The sequence below is a fragment of the Stenella coeruleoalba genome (genome assembly GCF_951394435.1).
Source record: "Stenella coeruleoalba genome assembly, chromosome: 15".
Taxonomy (NCBI): domain Eukaryota; kingdom Metazoa; phylum Chordata; class Mammalia; order Artiodactyla; family Delphinidae; genus Stenella; species Stenella coeruleoalba.
The window spans coordinates 12,296,797-12,310,360 of NC_137161.1; the positions used below are offsets into that span (position 1 = coordinate 12,296,797).

General features: G+C 43.6%; 1 protein-coding gene across 2 annotated transcripts in view; it reads right to left on the bottom strand.

The window, feature by feature from the left end:
• Positions 1-8,381: 8,381 nt before the first annotated feature.
• ARFGEF2 (ARF guanine nucleotide exchange factor 2) overlaps positions 8,382-13,564 on the bottom strand; it is a 99,352-nt gene continuing 94,169 nt past the window's right edge. Inside the window, exons 38-39 of one of the 2 annotated variants that reach the window (XM_079944288.1) lie at positions 12,579-12,696; positions 8,382-12,025 (exon numbers count right to left, since the gene is read on the bottom strand). In XM_079944288.1, the coding sequence (XP_079800414.1) occupies positions 11,849-12,025; positions 12,579-12,696 (295 nt within the window). In that variant the 3' untranslated portion in view covers positions 8,382-11,848. The remainder of the gene's footprint in view (positions 12,026-12,578; positions 12,697-13,564) is intronic. The other variant, XM_079944289.1, reaches the window with a different exon arrangement.

The window sequence follows — 13,564 nt, forward strand, 5'->3', positions numbered from 1 at the left end:
TCCTCTTTGGCCCTTTCAAAGCTTTCCTCTTCCAATTCTTGTCTGGTATCAGTACGGTTGGACCTACTTTCTTTCTGTTAACAATTTCCTGGCTCTTCTCCTCCCCATTTTATTGAGATATAATTTTTTAAAATAAATGTATTCATTCATTTATTTTTGGCTGTGTTGCGTCTTCGTTGCTGCGCGCGGGCTTTCTCTAGTTGCGGTGAGCGGGGGCTACTCTTCGTTGCGGTGCGCAGGCTTCTCATTGCGGTGGCTTCTCTTGTTGCGGAGCACAGGCTCTAGGCATGTGGGCTCAGTAGTTGTGGCTCGCGGGCTCTAGAGCACCAGCTCAGTAGTTGTGGCGCACGGGCTTAGTTGCTCCGTGGCATGCGGGTCTTCCTGGACCAGGGCTCAAACCCGTGTCCCCTGCATTAGCAGGCGGATTCTTAACCACTGCGCCACCAGGGAAGTCCTTGAGATACAACTGACATATTTTTCAGCATCCCTTTATTGCCAGAATTCTTTCATCCTTTTGTATCATGCTAGTTAAGTACATGGATTTGAGCCAGACTACTGAGGTTAAGACCCCAATGCCATCTGTGTGACACTGGGCAAGTTACTTATAACTTGGTTGCCTAATCTCTAACATCCGGGTAATAATGTTATTTTGCCTCAGGGTGGTAGTGAGGATCAAAGAGCCAATATATATGAAGCCCACAGAAGGGCACCGGGGAAGCAGCGCCCAACAGTGTTAGCTGTTATGACCATTTGTTGTGACTGGTGGGAGTGTATTCTTGACGCCCTCCCATTGTCCCCACTCCTCTGTTTTCCCAGGTGTGCTACTTTAGAGCTGGGCAAGCCTTTGGACCTTGGCCACTGTGCCTTAGAGGACTCCACGCTGGCCCTCCTCCAGCCACTCCCTGCCCACAGGCCAGGGGTCCACAGGCCAAGTGGGTTCCCTTCCGTGCTCACCCGAACCTGTGCCACCCCCTTTCAGACCACATTCCAGTCGTGCAGGACCCGGGAAGTCCCCACCCTCAGGCCCTGAGCTCTCTTCCAGGGTCTGTGGAAATCTCTTGCCTGGGTTACTTCTGAGAGCAAATACACAGCTGGCGTGAGCGCCTCTAAGCTGGAAGTGTGACTGGGAGGCAGCGTGTTCGCAGCTGTTTTTTTAAAAAAATAAATTTATTTATTTTTGGTTGCGTTGGGTCTTCGTTACTGCACATGGGCTTTCTCTAGTTGCGGCGAGCGGGGGCTACTCCTCCTTGCGGAGCACGGGCTCTAGGTGCACGGGCCTAGCTGCTCCGCGGCATGTAGGATCTTCCCGGACCAGGGCTCGAACCTGTGTCCCCTGCACTGGCAGGAGGATTCTTAACCACTGTGCCACCAGGGAAGCCCCTGCAGCGGGTTTGGACAGAGCTGGATATCCACACACACATTCAAAGCCCTGTGGTGCAAGTTGAGGCTTGAGGGGGGAGGAGAAAGGGTGCAGGACAAAGGCCAATTCTCCCCCCACTGCTCTGTTCTGGCATGGGGAACTCTGGGGAGCCTGAGAATTCAACTTTTGAACCTGGACTTGCAGGTATTACAAAGGTATTTATCAAGGAAGGAGGTTAGGGTCTGTTTTATTCGAAAGCTTATAGCTTGACATATAACTTTGAAATATGTAGACTTAACTGCATGAGCCCACGGTTGTATTTCTGCCCCACAGCCAGCAGATGTCAGTAGTGGGCTGTGCTCTCTGCCCTCTGGAGCCAGTGCCACAATGATCTATCAATACGTCCATCTGTCTGCTCTCCAGCACATTAAATAGCCCTTCCCTTGTGTGAGATCCCTCCTTAGGGAGGGACTGAAGGGAGCATCAATGATGCAGTGGAGGGAATTCCCTGGGAGTCCAGTAGATAGGACTCTGAGCTTTCACTGCCAAGGGCCCGGGGTTTGATCTCTGGTCAGGGAACTAGGATCCCGCAAGCCACACGGCCCCCCGCCACCTCCCCAAAAAAAGGTGTAGTGGAGGAGAGGCATGCGGACAGGAGGTGACGGCTCTCACAAGCACTGATAAGTGGTGTGCAGCAGTGGTTAAGAGGCAGGCTCTAGAGCCAGACTGCAGGGCGTCAAATCTAGCTGTGTGGCCTTAGGCAAGTTCCTTGAACTCTCTGAGCCCCATGTTAAAAAATGGGGTGTGATGGGAATTCCCTGGCGGCCCAGTGGTTTGATCCCTGGTTGGGGAACTAAGATCCCACAAGCTGCACAGCCAAAAAAAAAAAAGGGGGTGTGATGATGGTAGCTATCTTATGTCCTTATGGAGTAGTTGTGAGGATTAAAGGGGATAATATATGCAGAACAAATGCCTCGCACATTAAAAATCCAGTAAATGATCACTATTTGATCACTGCTCTGGTGCTATCACAGAAATGGAAAAAAAAAAAAAGGCTGAACAATGGCTGAAATGGCAAAGAGCATATCAAATGATCAACAGGGAAGACTAACAGAAGAAATGAAGTTCTCTTTCTCACCTCCTTTGGTGGAGAGGAAGGGGGAAGTGAGGCCGGCAAGAATCCAGGGAGTGTGGAGTTTCAAACCAGAGCCCTTTGGGCACCTTTGGAGTTGAGGACTGAGCATCTTCCTGAATGCTCTCAGGGGAAGCAGGTACCTAGTGCTAATTTCCACCATGGCAGGTATAGAGGGCAAGTGGGGTCTTTGGGTGGCAGCTTCCTCTTCAAGCTGAGCAAGGCAAATGGAGAGTGGAATCGCCAGCAACTCAAGAAAGCACAGGAAATTACCAAATTCCTCTGGGTTTGTGAACTGTCCCATGATCACCCTAGAATTTCCACTTAAAAAAAAAAAATCCCGGGGCTTCCCTGGTGGTGCAGTGGTTAATCTGCCTACCAATGCAGGGGACACGGGTTCAAGCCCTGGTCTGGGAAGATCCCACATGCCGTGGAGCCACTAAGCCCGTGCGCCACATCTACTGAGCCTGCACTCTAGAGCCCGTGAGCCACAACTACTGAGCCCGTGTGCCACAACTACTGAAGCCCGTGCACCTAGAGCCCATGCCCCGCAACAAGCCACTGCAATGAGAAGCCCACGCACCACAACGAAGAGTAGCCCCCACTCACCGCAACTAGAGAAAGCCCGCGCGCAGCAACGAAGACCCAACACAGCCAAAAATAAATAAATTAAATTAAAAATAAATAAAAGAACTAAAAAAAATTTTGAAAATCCCTACATTCTTTCACCAAAAATTCACTGAATTTTATACCTGGTACTGTGTTCTGGTTGGTGAGACTGTCATAAACAAAACAACCCTGGTTCCTGTCCCCACTCCATTCCCCCATTTCAGTGGGGGGAGACATATCAAACAGATCATTACAGATGGTGGTGAGCTCTGAGGAGGACACGAAGAAGGCACAAGGAGTTAGTGTTTCGGTTGAACCCAGGAGGAGGAACTAGCCATGAAGCAATCTAGAGAAAGCGCCTTCCAGGCAGAGGAACAGCAGGGGCAAAGGCCCTGAGGCAGGAGCAAGTGTGGGACTCTAAAGAAGTCACGAATTCGTGCCTTTTTTAAAAAAATTGGAGTATAGTTGATTTACAATGTTGTTAGTTTCAGGTGTACAGCAAAGTGATTCAGATATCTATATCTATAAATATCTATATCTATATAAATATCTTTTTCACGTTCTTTTCCATTATCGGTTATTACAAGATCTTGAATGTAGTCCCCTGTGTTATACAGTAGGTCCTTATTGTTTATCTGTTTTACATATAGTAGTGTATATCTGTTAATCCCAAACTCCTAAATTATCCCTCCCTCCCCACCTTTCCCCTTTGATAACCGTAAGTTTGTTTTCTATGTTTGTGAGTCTATTTCTCTATTGTAAATAAGTTCATTTGTATAATTTTTTTTAGATTCCACATATAAGCGATATCATATGATATTTGCCTTTTTCTGTGTGACTTACTTCACTTGGTATGATAATCTCTAGGTTCATCCATGTTGCTGCAAATGGCATTATTTCATTCCTTTTTATGGCTAATATTCCTATATATATATATATATATGTACACATATATACACACACACACACACACACACACACACACACACACACACACACACACACACACACACACACACACACACACACCCGTCTTCTTTATCCATTCATCTGTTGATAGACACTTAGGTTGCTTCCGTGTCTTGGCTATTGTAAATAGGGCTGCTGTGAACATTGGGGGTGCATGTATCTTTTTGAATTAGAGGTTTTGTCTTTTCTGGATATATGCCCAGGAGTGGGATTGCTGGATCACATGGTAACTCTGTCTTAAGTTTTTTAAGGAACCCCCATACTGTTCTCCATAGTGGCTGCACCAATTTACATTCCTACCAACAACATAAGAGGGTTCCCTTTTCTCCACACCCTCTTCAGCATTTACAAATTGGTGATGTTTAAGGTGTGTATTAAAGTGGAAAAATGAAGGCACAAACCACAAGCGCTTACTGGCCCAACCTCGGCATCTGCTCGCTTCCTCTTACATCTTCTCTGCCAGTCACCGTTCCTTTCCTCGACTTCTGAATGTCTGTGCTAGTCTGGAAAGGCTCTGAGGGTATAGCCCTACCAAGGTAGTGTAAGAAATCTGATAATGATTGTTTCTAACTCAGGTGTTTGTAATATCCAAGCAGTTAAACTTAACAAACAGAGGCCTTGGAACATCAGCTCCTCAGAGACCAGGACTGTGTTCTGCTGGACGCCCTGCTGGGTTTCCCATCTCATCCACCACATCAACCGGCGCAGTGAGATGCAGTGTGGTTGGTGTGTGTACTCTGAAGACAGAGTCTGGGTCAGAATCCCAGCTCTGCCACTTCCCAACGGTGTGATTCCCCGCCTCGGTGGGCCTCTTGGGCCTCAGTGTCTTCATCTAATGCCGCGACCTTCATCATATGGTTGTGGTGAGGTTTAAAGGACTTCCTGTAGGCAAAGCACTTAGTAAGGTGTCTGGAGTGCTGTAAACATCAATAAATGTTAATGATGTTGGGATTTCCCTGGTGGCGCAGTGGTTAAGAATCCACCCGCCAATGCAGGGGACACGGGTTCGAGCCCTGGTCCAGGAAGATCCCACATGCCGCGGAGCAACTAAGCCCGTGCGCCACAGCTACTGAGCCTGCGCTCTAGAGCCCGTGAGCCACAACTACTGAACCTGCGTGCCACAGCTACTGAAGCCTGTGTACCTAGAGCCCATGCTCCGCAACAAGAGAAACCACTGCAATGAGAAGCCTGCACACCGCAACGAAGAGTAGCCCCCGCTCGCCGCAACTAGAGAAAGCCCGCGTGCAGCAAGAGACCCAACGACCCAACGCAGCCAAAAATAATAAATTAAAAAATGATGTTAATTAACATCATTAATGTTAATGAATGAATGACATTGATAGCCTGCTCAGTGCTAATACCCCGAAAGGGCAGAAAGTTAGCACAAATCCTTCTACACAAAGAGTTCCTTTTTTGGATTTCCTTCTCATTTAGGTCACCACAGAGCACTGAGTAGAGTTCCTGTGCTATACAATAGGTTCTCATTAGTTATCTATTTTATATATAGTATCAATAGTGTATATATGTAAATTCCAATCTCCCAGTTCATCCCACCACCCCACTTTCCCCCTCGGTATCCATATGTTTGTTCTCTACATCTGTGTCTCTATTTCTGCTTTGTAAATAAGATTGTCTATGCCAATTTTTTCAGATTCCACATATATGCATTAATATACGATATTTGTTTTTCTCTTTCTGACTTACTTCATTCTGTATATGACAGTCTCTAGGTCCATCCATGTCTCTACAAATGACCCAATTTCGTTCCTTTTTATGGCTGAGTAATATTCTATTGTATATATGTACCACATCTTCTTTATCTATTCCTCTATTGATGGACATTTAGGTTGCTTCCACATCCTGGCTACTGTAAATAGCTGCTGCAATGAACACTGGGGTGCATGTGTCTTTTTGAATTATGGTTTTCTCTGGGTATATGCCCAGTAGTGGGATTGTAGGTATAGCTGATTCACTTTGCTGTACAGTATAAACACAATATTGTGAAGCAACTATACTCCAAAAAAAAAAAAAAAAAGATATGAAAAAAAACAGAACAAAAGAATTCTTCCTTCCAGCTTCCATGATCTGACCACTGGCCTCTCCTACAGCATGGTGCTTGGCTCTTCTCAGAAACCCATGCACTCTGGAGAAGGAAATCAATATGCCATTATTTAAGCTCAAATTCACTCAAGCTAAGGAGTTTATTAGAACATATGGGTATTTCTTGGACATAAATCAAGATAAATTCTTAAGGCAAATCTGAACTAGGTTAAAGGAGACAAGGCTATACAAGCTTCATGTAAAGACTGGGAGTCTCTGGGAAAGATGAAAATTGACTATTATATAAAATTATCCTCCGAGGCTCAATCGTCAGTTGAGTACCAGATAAGGTTGGCTTGTGTCTAGAAATAGGCATTTTAAAAAATACTGAAATCGTTTTTGCCGGAAGCCTTGGGGAGTCCCCGTCCCTGTCCCTCCTCCTCTCGCTGTGGGCATGCAGCTGCATTTACTGAGCTGGACGCTCCTAAGATGTGATACAAATCACTAACCCAAGGACAACTTAGATTTCTTAAACTGGACAACAGGCATGTTACACAGGTTTGCAAAAATTCCGGGGAACCACTCTGGTCCTCTGAAAAAGGAAACGTACTTTTGCCTAAAATGTGTTCCAGTCTGTTGGCAGGGTACAAATGCAGAATGATGCTAAAATTACCTTTCAAAATGCTTGGGGGGGGGGGGTGGGATGAATTGGGAGATTGGGACTGACACACATACACTACTATGCATAAAACAGATAACTAATGAGAACCTACTGTATAGCACAGGGAACTCTACGCAATGCTCTGTGGTAACCTAAATGGGAAGGAAATCTAAAAAAGAGTGGATATATGTGTACGTATGACCGATTCACTTTGCTGTACGGTAGAAACTAACAGAACATTGTAAAGCAACTATACTCCAATAAAAATTAATTTTAAAAAAGGCTTAAATAAGTAGCACTTGAAGTAAGGTGGAGCTGGCCCTTCCCTAACCAGTGACCTCAGCATGCCCTCCGTAGGGGCGAGCAGAAGAGACTTTTTTTTTTAACAGGAAGGCCAAAGAAAGCTGAAAGTATCTGCCACAAAGGGACTTTTAGGTCCTGTAACACATGCTGAAGGAGCCCTGTTACTCAGAAGAAAGAAGTCACTTTAGTTCAGGGTGTTTCAACCTTGGCACTACTGACATTGGGGCTGGGTTATTCCTTGTGGGGCAGGGGGTCGGGCTGTTTGTTAGCCTCTACTCACTAGATGCCAGTAGCACAGCCACTCCCACCCCGTTGTGACAACCAAACATGTCTTCAGACCTTGCCAAGTGTCCCCCGTGTTCCCTGGGGGCAGAACTGAAAACCACTGGTTGACAGCAGGTTGAAAACCACTGCTCTAGATAAAACTCAGGCACTATCTGCTCTGAAGAGATAAAGACACTTCAGAAAACTTTTCCAAAAGAAAGCACTGTCCCTTTGTTCTTCCCTGGAAGCACCTGAAATGTGGCACCAGAGAGAGATGTTTTATACCAGTGAATTAATAAAGACAACCATGTATTAGTCAATTTCACCAGTGGATTTTTTTTTTTTTCTGGCCGTGCCGCGTGGCACGTGGGATCTTAGTTCCCCTACTAGGGATCGAATGCATGCCCCCTGCAGTGGAAGTGTGGAGTCCTAAACACTGGATCGCCAGGGAATTCCCAGCAGTGGATTATTTTAAATATAATCATGATTTACAACTTTACATATTTCAGAAGGAGTGGATTCTGCACCTGGAGGCAGGAAAGGCAAGGTTAGAGCTCACTGTCTTCCTAGGCCAGCTCCCCGTGTGAACCTCAGAATCGTGTCCGGCTCAGTGCCCACTTGGCTTACCTGTGAGTCTTCCTCTGCGATCTCGCCTTCAGTGCCAGCAGGAGGAGATGTCTGTCTTTCTTGGGAACTAACCCACTGGTCAAACTAATTAATGAGATAAATAAGAATCTTCTCATGACCTCATAACTGGATATTCTTCCCTTTCACAGGGGGGAGGACAGTGAATGAAGGGAATTTTACTTAAAAAAATTAAAACCCACAATTAATATTCTCCCATTAATAATTATAATAGTTAAACATAAAGACCAAATTTGACCACCAATACCTGCCACAAGAACAAACTAACCCAAAACTTGATATACATTATTAAGTTTGATATAAATAATGGCTTGATATACATTAATTACTACATTAAAAGCAGCTTTACTTTTTAAAACTTTATTGATTTACCACCTGATTAAAGCATGGGATATTTATTTTAACAGTATTATACATAATATTTTTACATAGAAAACTTTACATAGCATTTCGTATTATATAATTCTGCTTATTCTTTCAAAAATGTATACATCCATTGGGCAAGGAATGCTTTTCATTAAATTACCAATATTAAATGCACTTAATCATCGTGTATAGATTAAACAAAAGAAGCTATTAACTAACTTTTAGGCATTTTTAAGGAGGTAAAACATACATTTGCACATAAAGAAATATTTGATGCAAATATGCAGATAAAATTTTTTAAAAATTAGAACACTGAGAAAAACTACACTTTCGATGAGTGTCTTTTTTTGAGAGCAAGGATTTCCATATATAGTCATTCTTTTAAATATTCAGCTTTGGTTTCTTTGTTTCCCAAACTACAAAGCTGCCAATAGCAAAACTCCAAGATTTCATATGAGTTCAAGCTATATCTACTTTAACACAAATACTAAAACAGAATTCAGAAAATGCAGTATTAAGGATCCAGCTTCTATTTAAACCAATACCCATTTGCATCATAACAACAAACGTCTGAATGAGATGGCCATACTGCATTTGTCAGCAGGTTCCTTTAATAACTATAAAGACTACTAAATGTATAGCCATAATCACAAAAGAATGACGAGAAAGTTTAGGGGTTTTTCTTTTTTTTTGCATTTTGTACAAAAGTCACCTCTCAGAGGAAAATGTTGTTTCCAGATGTTATTATACAATTTCCACTATGTGTGTTCTTTGCTTGTATGTGAGGAGTAACAGGGAAAAGGTGTATTTGAGGTGTAAAGATGCATATTAGAAATAAAATTTCCCATCCACCGTTTGTTGTTAAGATGCCAAAGCTGGTGATCTCCCTAAAGGGCAACAAAGAAAAACAAAACTGCTCAAAGCAGCAGTGCTGTAACAAACAAAAACTTCTCCAGAGACTCAGCACAAAAAATCAACACTTAAAGCATGCTGAGAAAGAAATAAGGCCTTGGAAATGTGTCGCTCTTCTCCATAACCCTGTGAATGAATGGCCCCTGGCCCAGTGCTGCAGGGTCACCACACCCCTTTCACTGGTGTGTGAGTGGCACAAGCCATGTTCACCGTGAGCTAGAATAGATTCATCACAAAAGAGAACTTAGGTTGAATGACTTACTACTGAAGTAAGGGATTTCCTCTGTACCGACAAGAAAAATCACCCTAAATGGTTTTACATCCAGTCTCTAAAAGGTCTATGCTGGTACAATTCAAATGCCTTATTCAGAATATAGAATCTTTTAAAAAACACAGCTGAAAAGAAATTCAAACCTGAATGTTTCGGGAAGTGACAAAACGTGCTTACGTATTTCCTACTCTGCGAGAGGGGGCAAAAATGAAGGAGAAGCAGGGACACACGGGCGAAGTCTTGCAGTCACATTCGGTGAAGAAAACGTCACATGAGAACCTCAAAAGGAAAGGAAAAATCTCCACCTAGGGACGCAGCTGGACAGAAAATGTAAGTATGAACAAACCCGCATGCTCCACATTTATACCTTTAGTGCAAATGTCAATGGAGACGGCTGACTTGCGGAGGCTGTGACCACCACAGTACCAGCGAGGACGTCTCAGCGTGTGGGGTCCATGCTTCAGGGTAAAGATGTAACGGATTCCAGGACCAGGATGTCAAACGTGCTAACCTTTTCCATTCACAGTAAAATATTTAGCAGGTCCTTTCCTGCTAAATTCCGTAGCCCCTCTTCTCTCATGTATGTAAATAATGTAAAAACCTAAACCTGCTCTTTTTTTTCTTTGGTAGAGAAATTAAAACACTTTTGAGGAAAGAAGAAAGTAGACAGAGTACTACAGCTGGCCAAAACCAAACATTGCTCAAGGCCGTTAGAACACAAAAAATGTAAGAAATCGGTCTCTTAGTAAACAAAAGCACCAGAAATCCTTCTCTCTAAAGAAAAACTATCCGATTGTTTAGATAGGTTCCCAACTTACTAACTTCTAAGGCACCAGAGTTGACATCAATACAACCCAATTTACAGGACTACAGGGCGTAGGGAGCAGTCTCCACGCGTTAATAACTCTGCAACGCTTCTAACGCTGAGTGCTGCTCTCGGTGAGCAGGGGATGAGAGGGCAGAGATGAAGCCTGTGTTCTTTCTCACTGACTCAGAATAAAATTCAGCTCCCAAATCTACTGCTTGCAGGCCTCGGGCTGTATTCCTAGACCGCCAGCTTTTACACAAGCTGCACCAGAATTCAGTTCTCCTGCAGCTGAGAGTATTGCACCGTCATTAACGTGATAGGGACCCCAGAATCTAACCCTTCCAAAGAATTCAGCTCCTTGGTTCAAATTAATGGAAGCACTGAACACAGGCCATCTCCTGCCAAGGTCACGGTCAGCTGTGCTGGCCCACAACAGCACAGGTCTGCTCGGGTTCAACCCATGACACGTGGCTGGGGGAGGCTCACAGGAGCCATCCTTCTCACGCAGAGCCCCCAGCCGCTCTCTCTGGAGGGACCTTGTGTGGGGACTGTGCCCAAGCAGGGACACTAGCCACTGGTACACTCACTATCCCGAGGTACAAAGGAAAGGGTTACTCAGATATAAATTAATTCTCTTAAATTACTACTTCACTTTGTTACTGCTTCATATATTAGATGGACAATGTATTCTGGAAATTTTAATACCCCTCCACAAATACTTACTTCATTGAAGACTAATCATCTTCATTCAATTGTTGACTTTTTCCTATAGACTTTTTCTCCCCCAGTTACTAAAACAGGGAGAGCCAGGAGGCACTACATTTGTTTTTTAAAACTTGCAAGCTCTTAATTCTAACTTAATTACTAAACTCTGCCTTCAATCAAATCCTCAGTAATATCTTTTTTGTCAAATGCTTTAAAAATCACCCAGACGTTAACAAACGAAACAGAAAAAACCAAAAAACCCAACCCTTTTCCCCCTACCTTTCCCCAAACTAATATAACTACAGTTGACTCACAACTGACAAAAACACTCAAACTTCTCTAGCACACTCAAACAACAAAAGATCCCAGCATATTTTAGGTGGCACTTAGCCGTTACAAGAAATTTTATTAACATACTCTCTAATAATCACGAACCTATACAGCTATGCTCAGTATCTTCAAGGAGAGCGACTTCCTCTGACAGAACATCTACAGCCAATCGTGGGACTTTGCTTGAGAATGACGGCAAGTGCAATGACAGATGTGACAGGCAGTTCAACTGGTAAAGTGGAATGACAGAGATGAGACAGACTCCCCACCTACTGTGTTAACTGGGTGCGCAACCGTTTAGGGAAACACCACAATGCCTCAGTTGGGGACTCTGATGGAACCATCTTTATCCAGGCCACGCTGAGCTCCAGGATGCCGACTTTCTACGGTCTGACCCTTCCCGAGATGTGCCAGGCAGAGGCGGCGAGGTGATAGTGCTGCAGAGCTGCAGCAGTGGCCCGGAGGGGCCAGGGCTACCATACTGGTGATGGGGTCCCTGGTACCTGGGATGGCTCTTCTGGAATCCATATCTTATACACAACACCTATCCTTAGGAAGAACTTCCGCAGAACTGCTCGGAGCTCAGGAATCAGGTCAAACTGCATAATTTCACACAAGTAGGGGTAGTACATTGAAGCATGTGCTTTAAACTTGAGGTGGGAGAAACAGAGAGAGAAAATTAGACATGGAACTATTTTTTGGCACTAGTTTTTCAAAAGTATTCATCTCACCCTGGAACTTCTTGCAAATAATATTGGTGCTTTTTCTGGTTATTAGAAAATAAGTGCAAAAAGTTTGTAAATTAGAACTTCTTTTAATTATATTTAACTCCTAACACAAACTATTTGGGGACAACCTTGCTACCAAAGTCAACTTTCATTTTAGTAAATCAAGTTTCCAGTTCTAAACCAGTGTTTCACAATCTCAACCCTCCCTTCCAACAAAGCCACACTGAAAATTACGGTAGCTGTTTAACAGCAACCTGCCTGGCTTCAACTTCAGCCTTTCTCCACTGAGGCTCTTTGAGAGAAAAAGCCCCAATAACCCCAGGCGCCCATTGTTTGTAATTAATTAACTTCTCTCTGATGCATCTAGAATGGTGCTAGTTATGTAACCATCCTTGGAAGAATGAGGAAAGTAGTTACTTCAAAGTCTCAATGAAAAGCCAACCCAAATCCCTGTGGAGACATTACTTGTTTATACCTTTTCATCGTTTATTTTGAGGGTTTTTGTTAGAAGTAACAACAGGAGACTTGTCCACGCCTCCCGATGGCTTTCAGAGTTCACCGTGATGAAATAGGCCAGCGCCTCGCTGCACACACTAGAAGAATCAGAGGGGGGTTGCGGGGGGCGATGTCAAATAAAAGAGGAACATCTCACATTTCACTGGAGTGAAGAACTCTTTATTCTTTTATTATTCATTTATTTTTAAAAAATCTTTTGGCTGCGCTGTGCAGCATGTGGGATCTTAGTTCCCCAACCAGCAATTATTTCACTACAGGATTGCACATGCTGGAAGCATGGAGTCTTAACCACTGGACCGTCAGGGAAGTCCCAAGCACTCTTTATTCTTGCAATGAGTATTTAGTGAACACCTGCTCTGGCTGTGCCATCTTGAACAAATCCCTGAGCCTCAGTTTGCTCAGCTGTAAAATGGGAATAAATAACTGTACCAAACTCAAGGGGCTGCGGTGAAGATGAAATGAAGCAAGTACATTAAACGTTAGTCCAGTGCAGGCCTGGCACGTGGCTCAATCAGGGTTTGCAGCACAATCAGCACAAGAGCCTGTTACCCACAGTTAACCACGAACTGTCTTTCTTTTCCCACGTCGCACACAACGGCTATTTTTAAAACATGTTGTGCTAAAAACATTTATGTATCTCCTTTAGAGAAACTTTATGAGACTATGTAGGTAGTTCTCTTTTGGGCTTGATGTAAATTGAAATGAGCTGCTGATGTCCTCTTTAATTAATTCATTTTTCTGTTTATGACTTGTCATATATTCTCATTGCAAGACGACTGAAAAGTGCAAAAAATTATAGAAGAGAAAAAAATTCCCATAATTCCATCATCCTAAGAGACATATAACAATATTCTGGAATAGGAAATATTCCAGTTTTTTTGTCTGTGATTTTTAAAAAACATTACTGAAAAACCACAAGTATATATGGTTTCACATCCTGCTTTT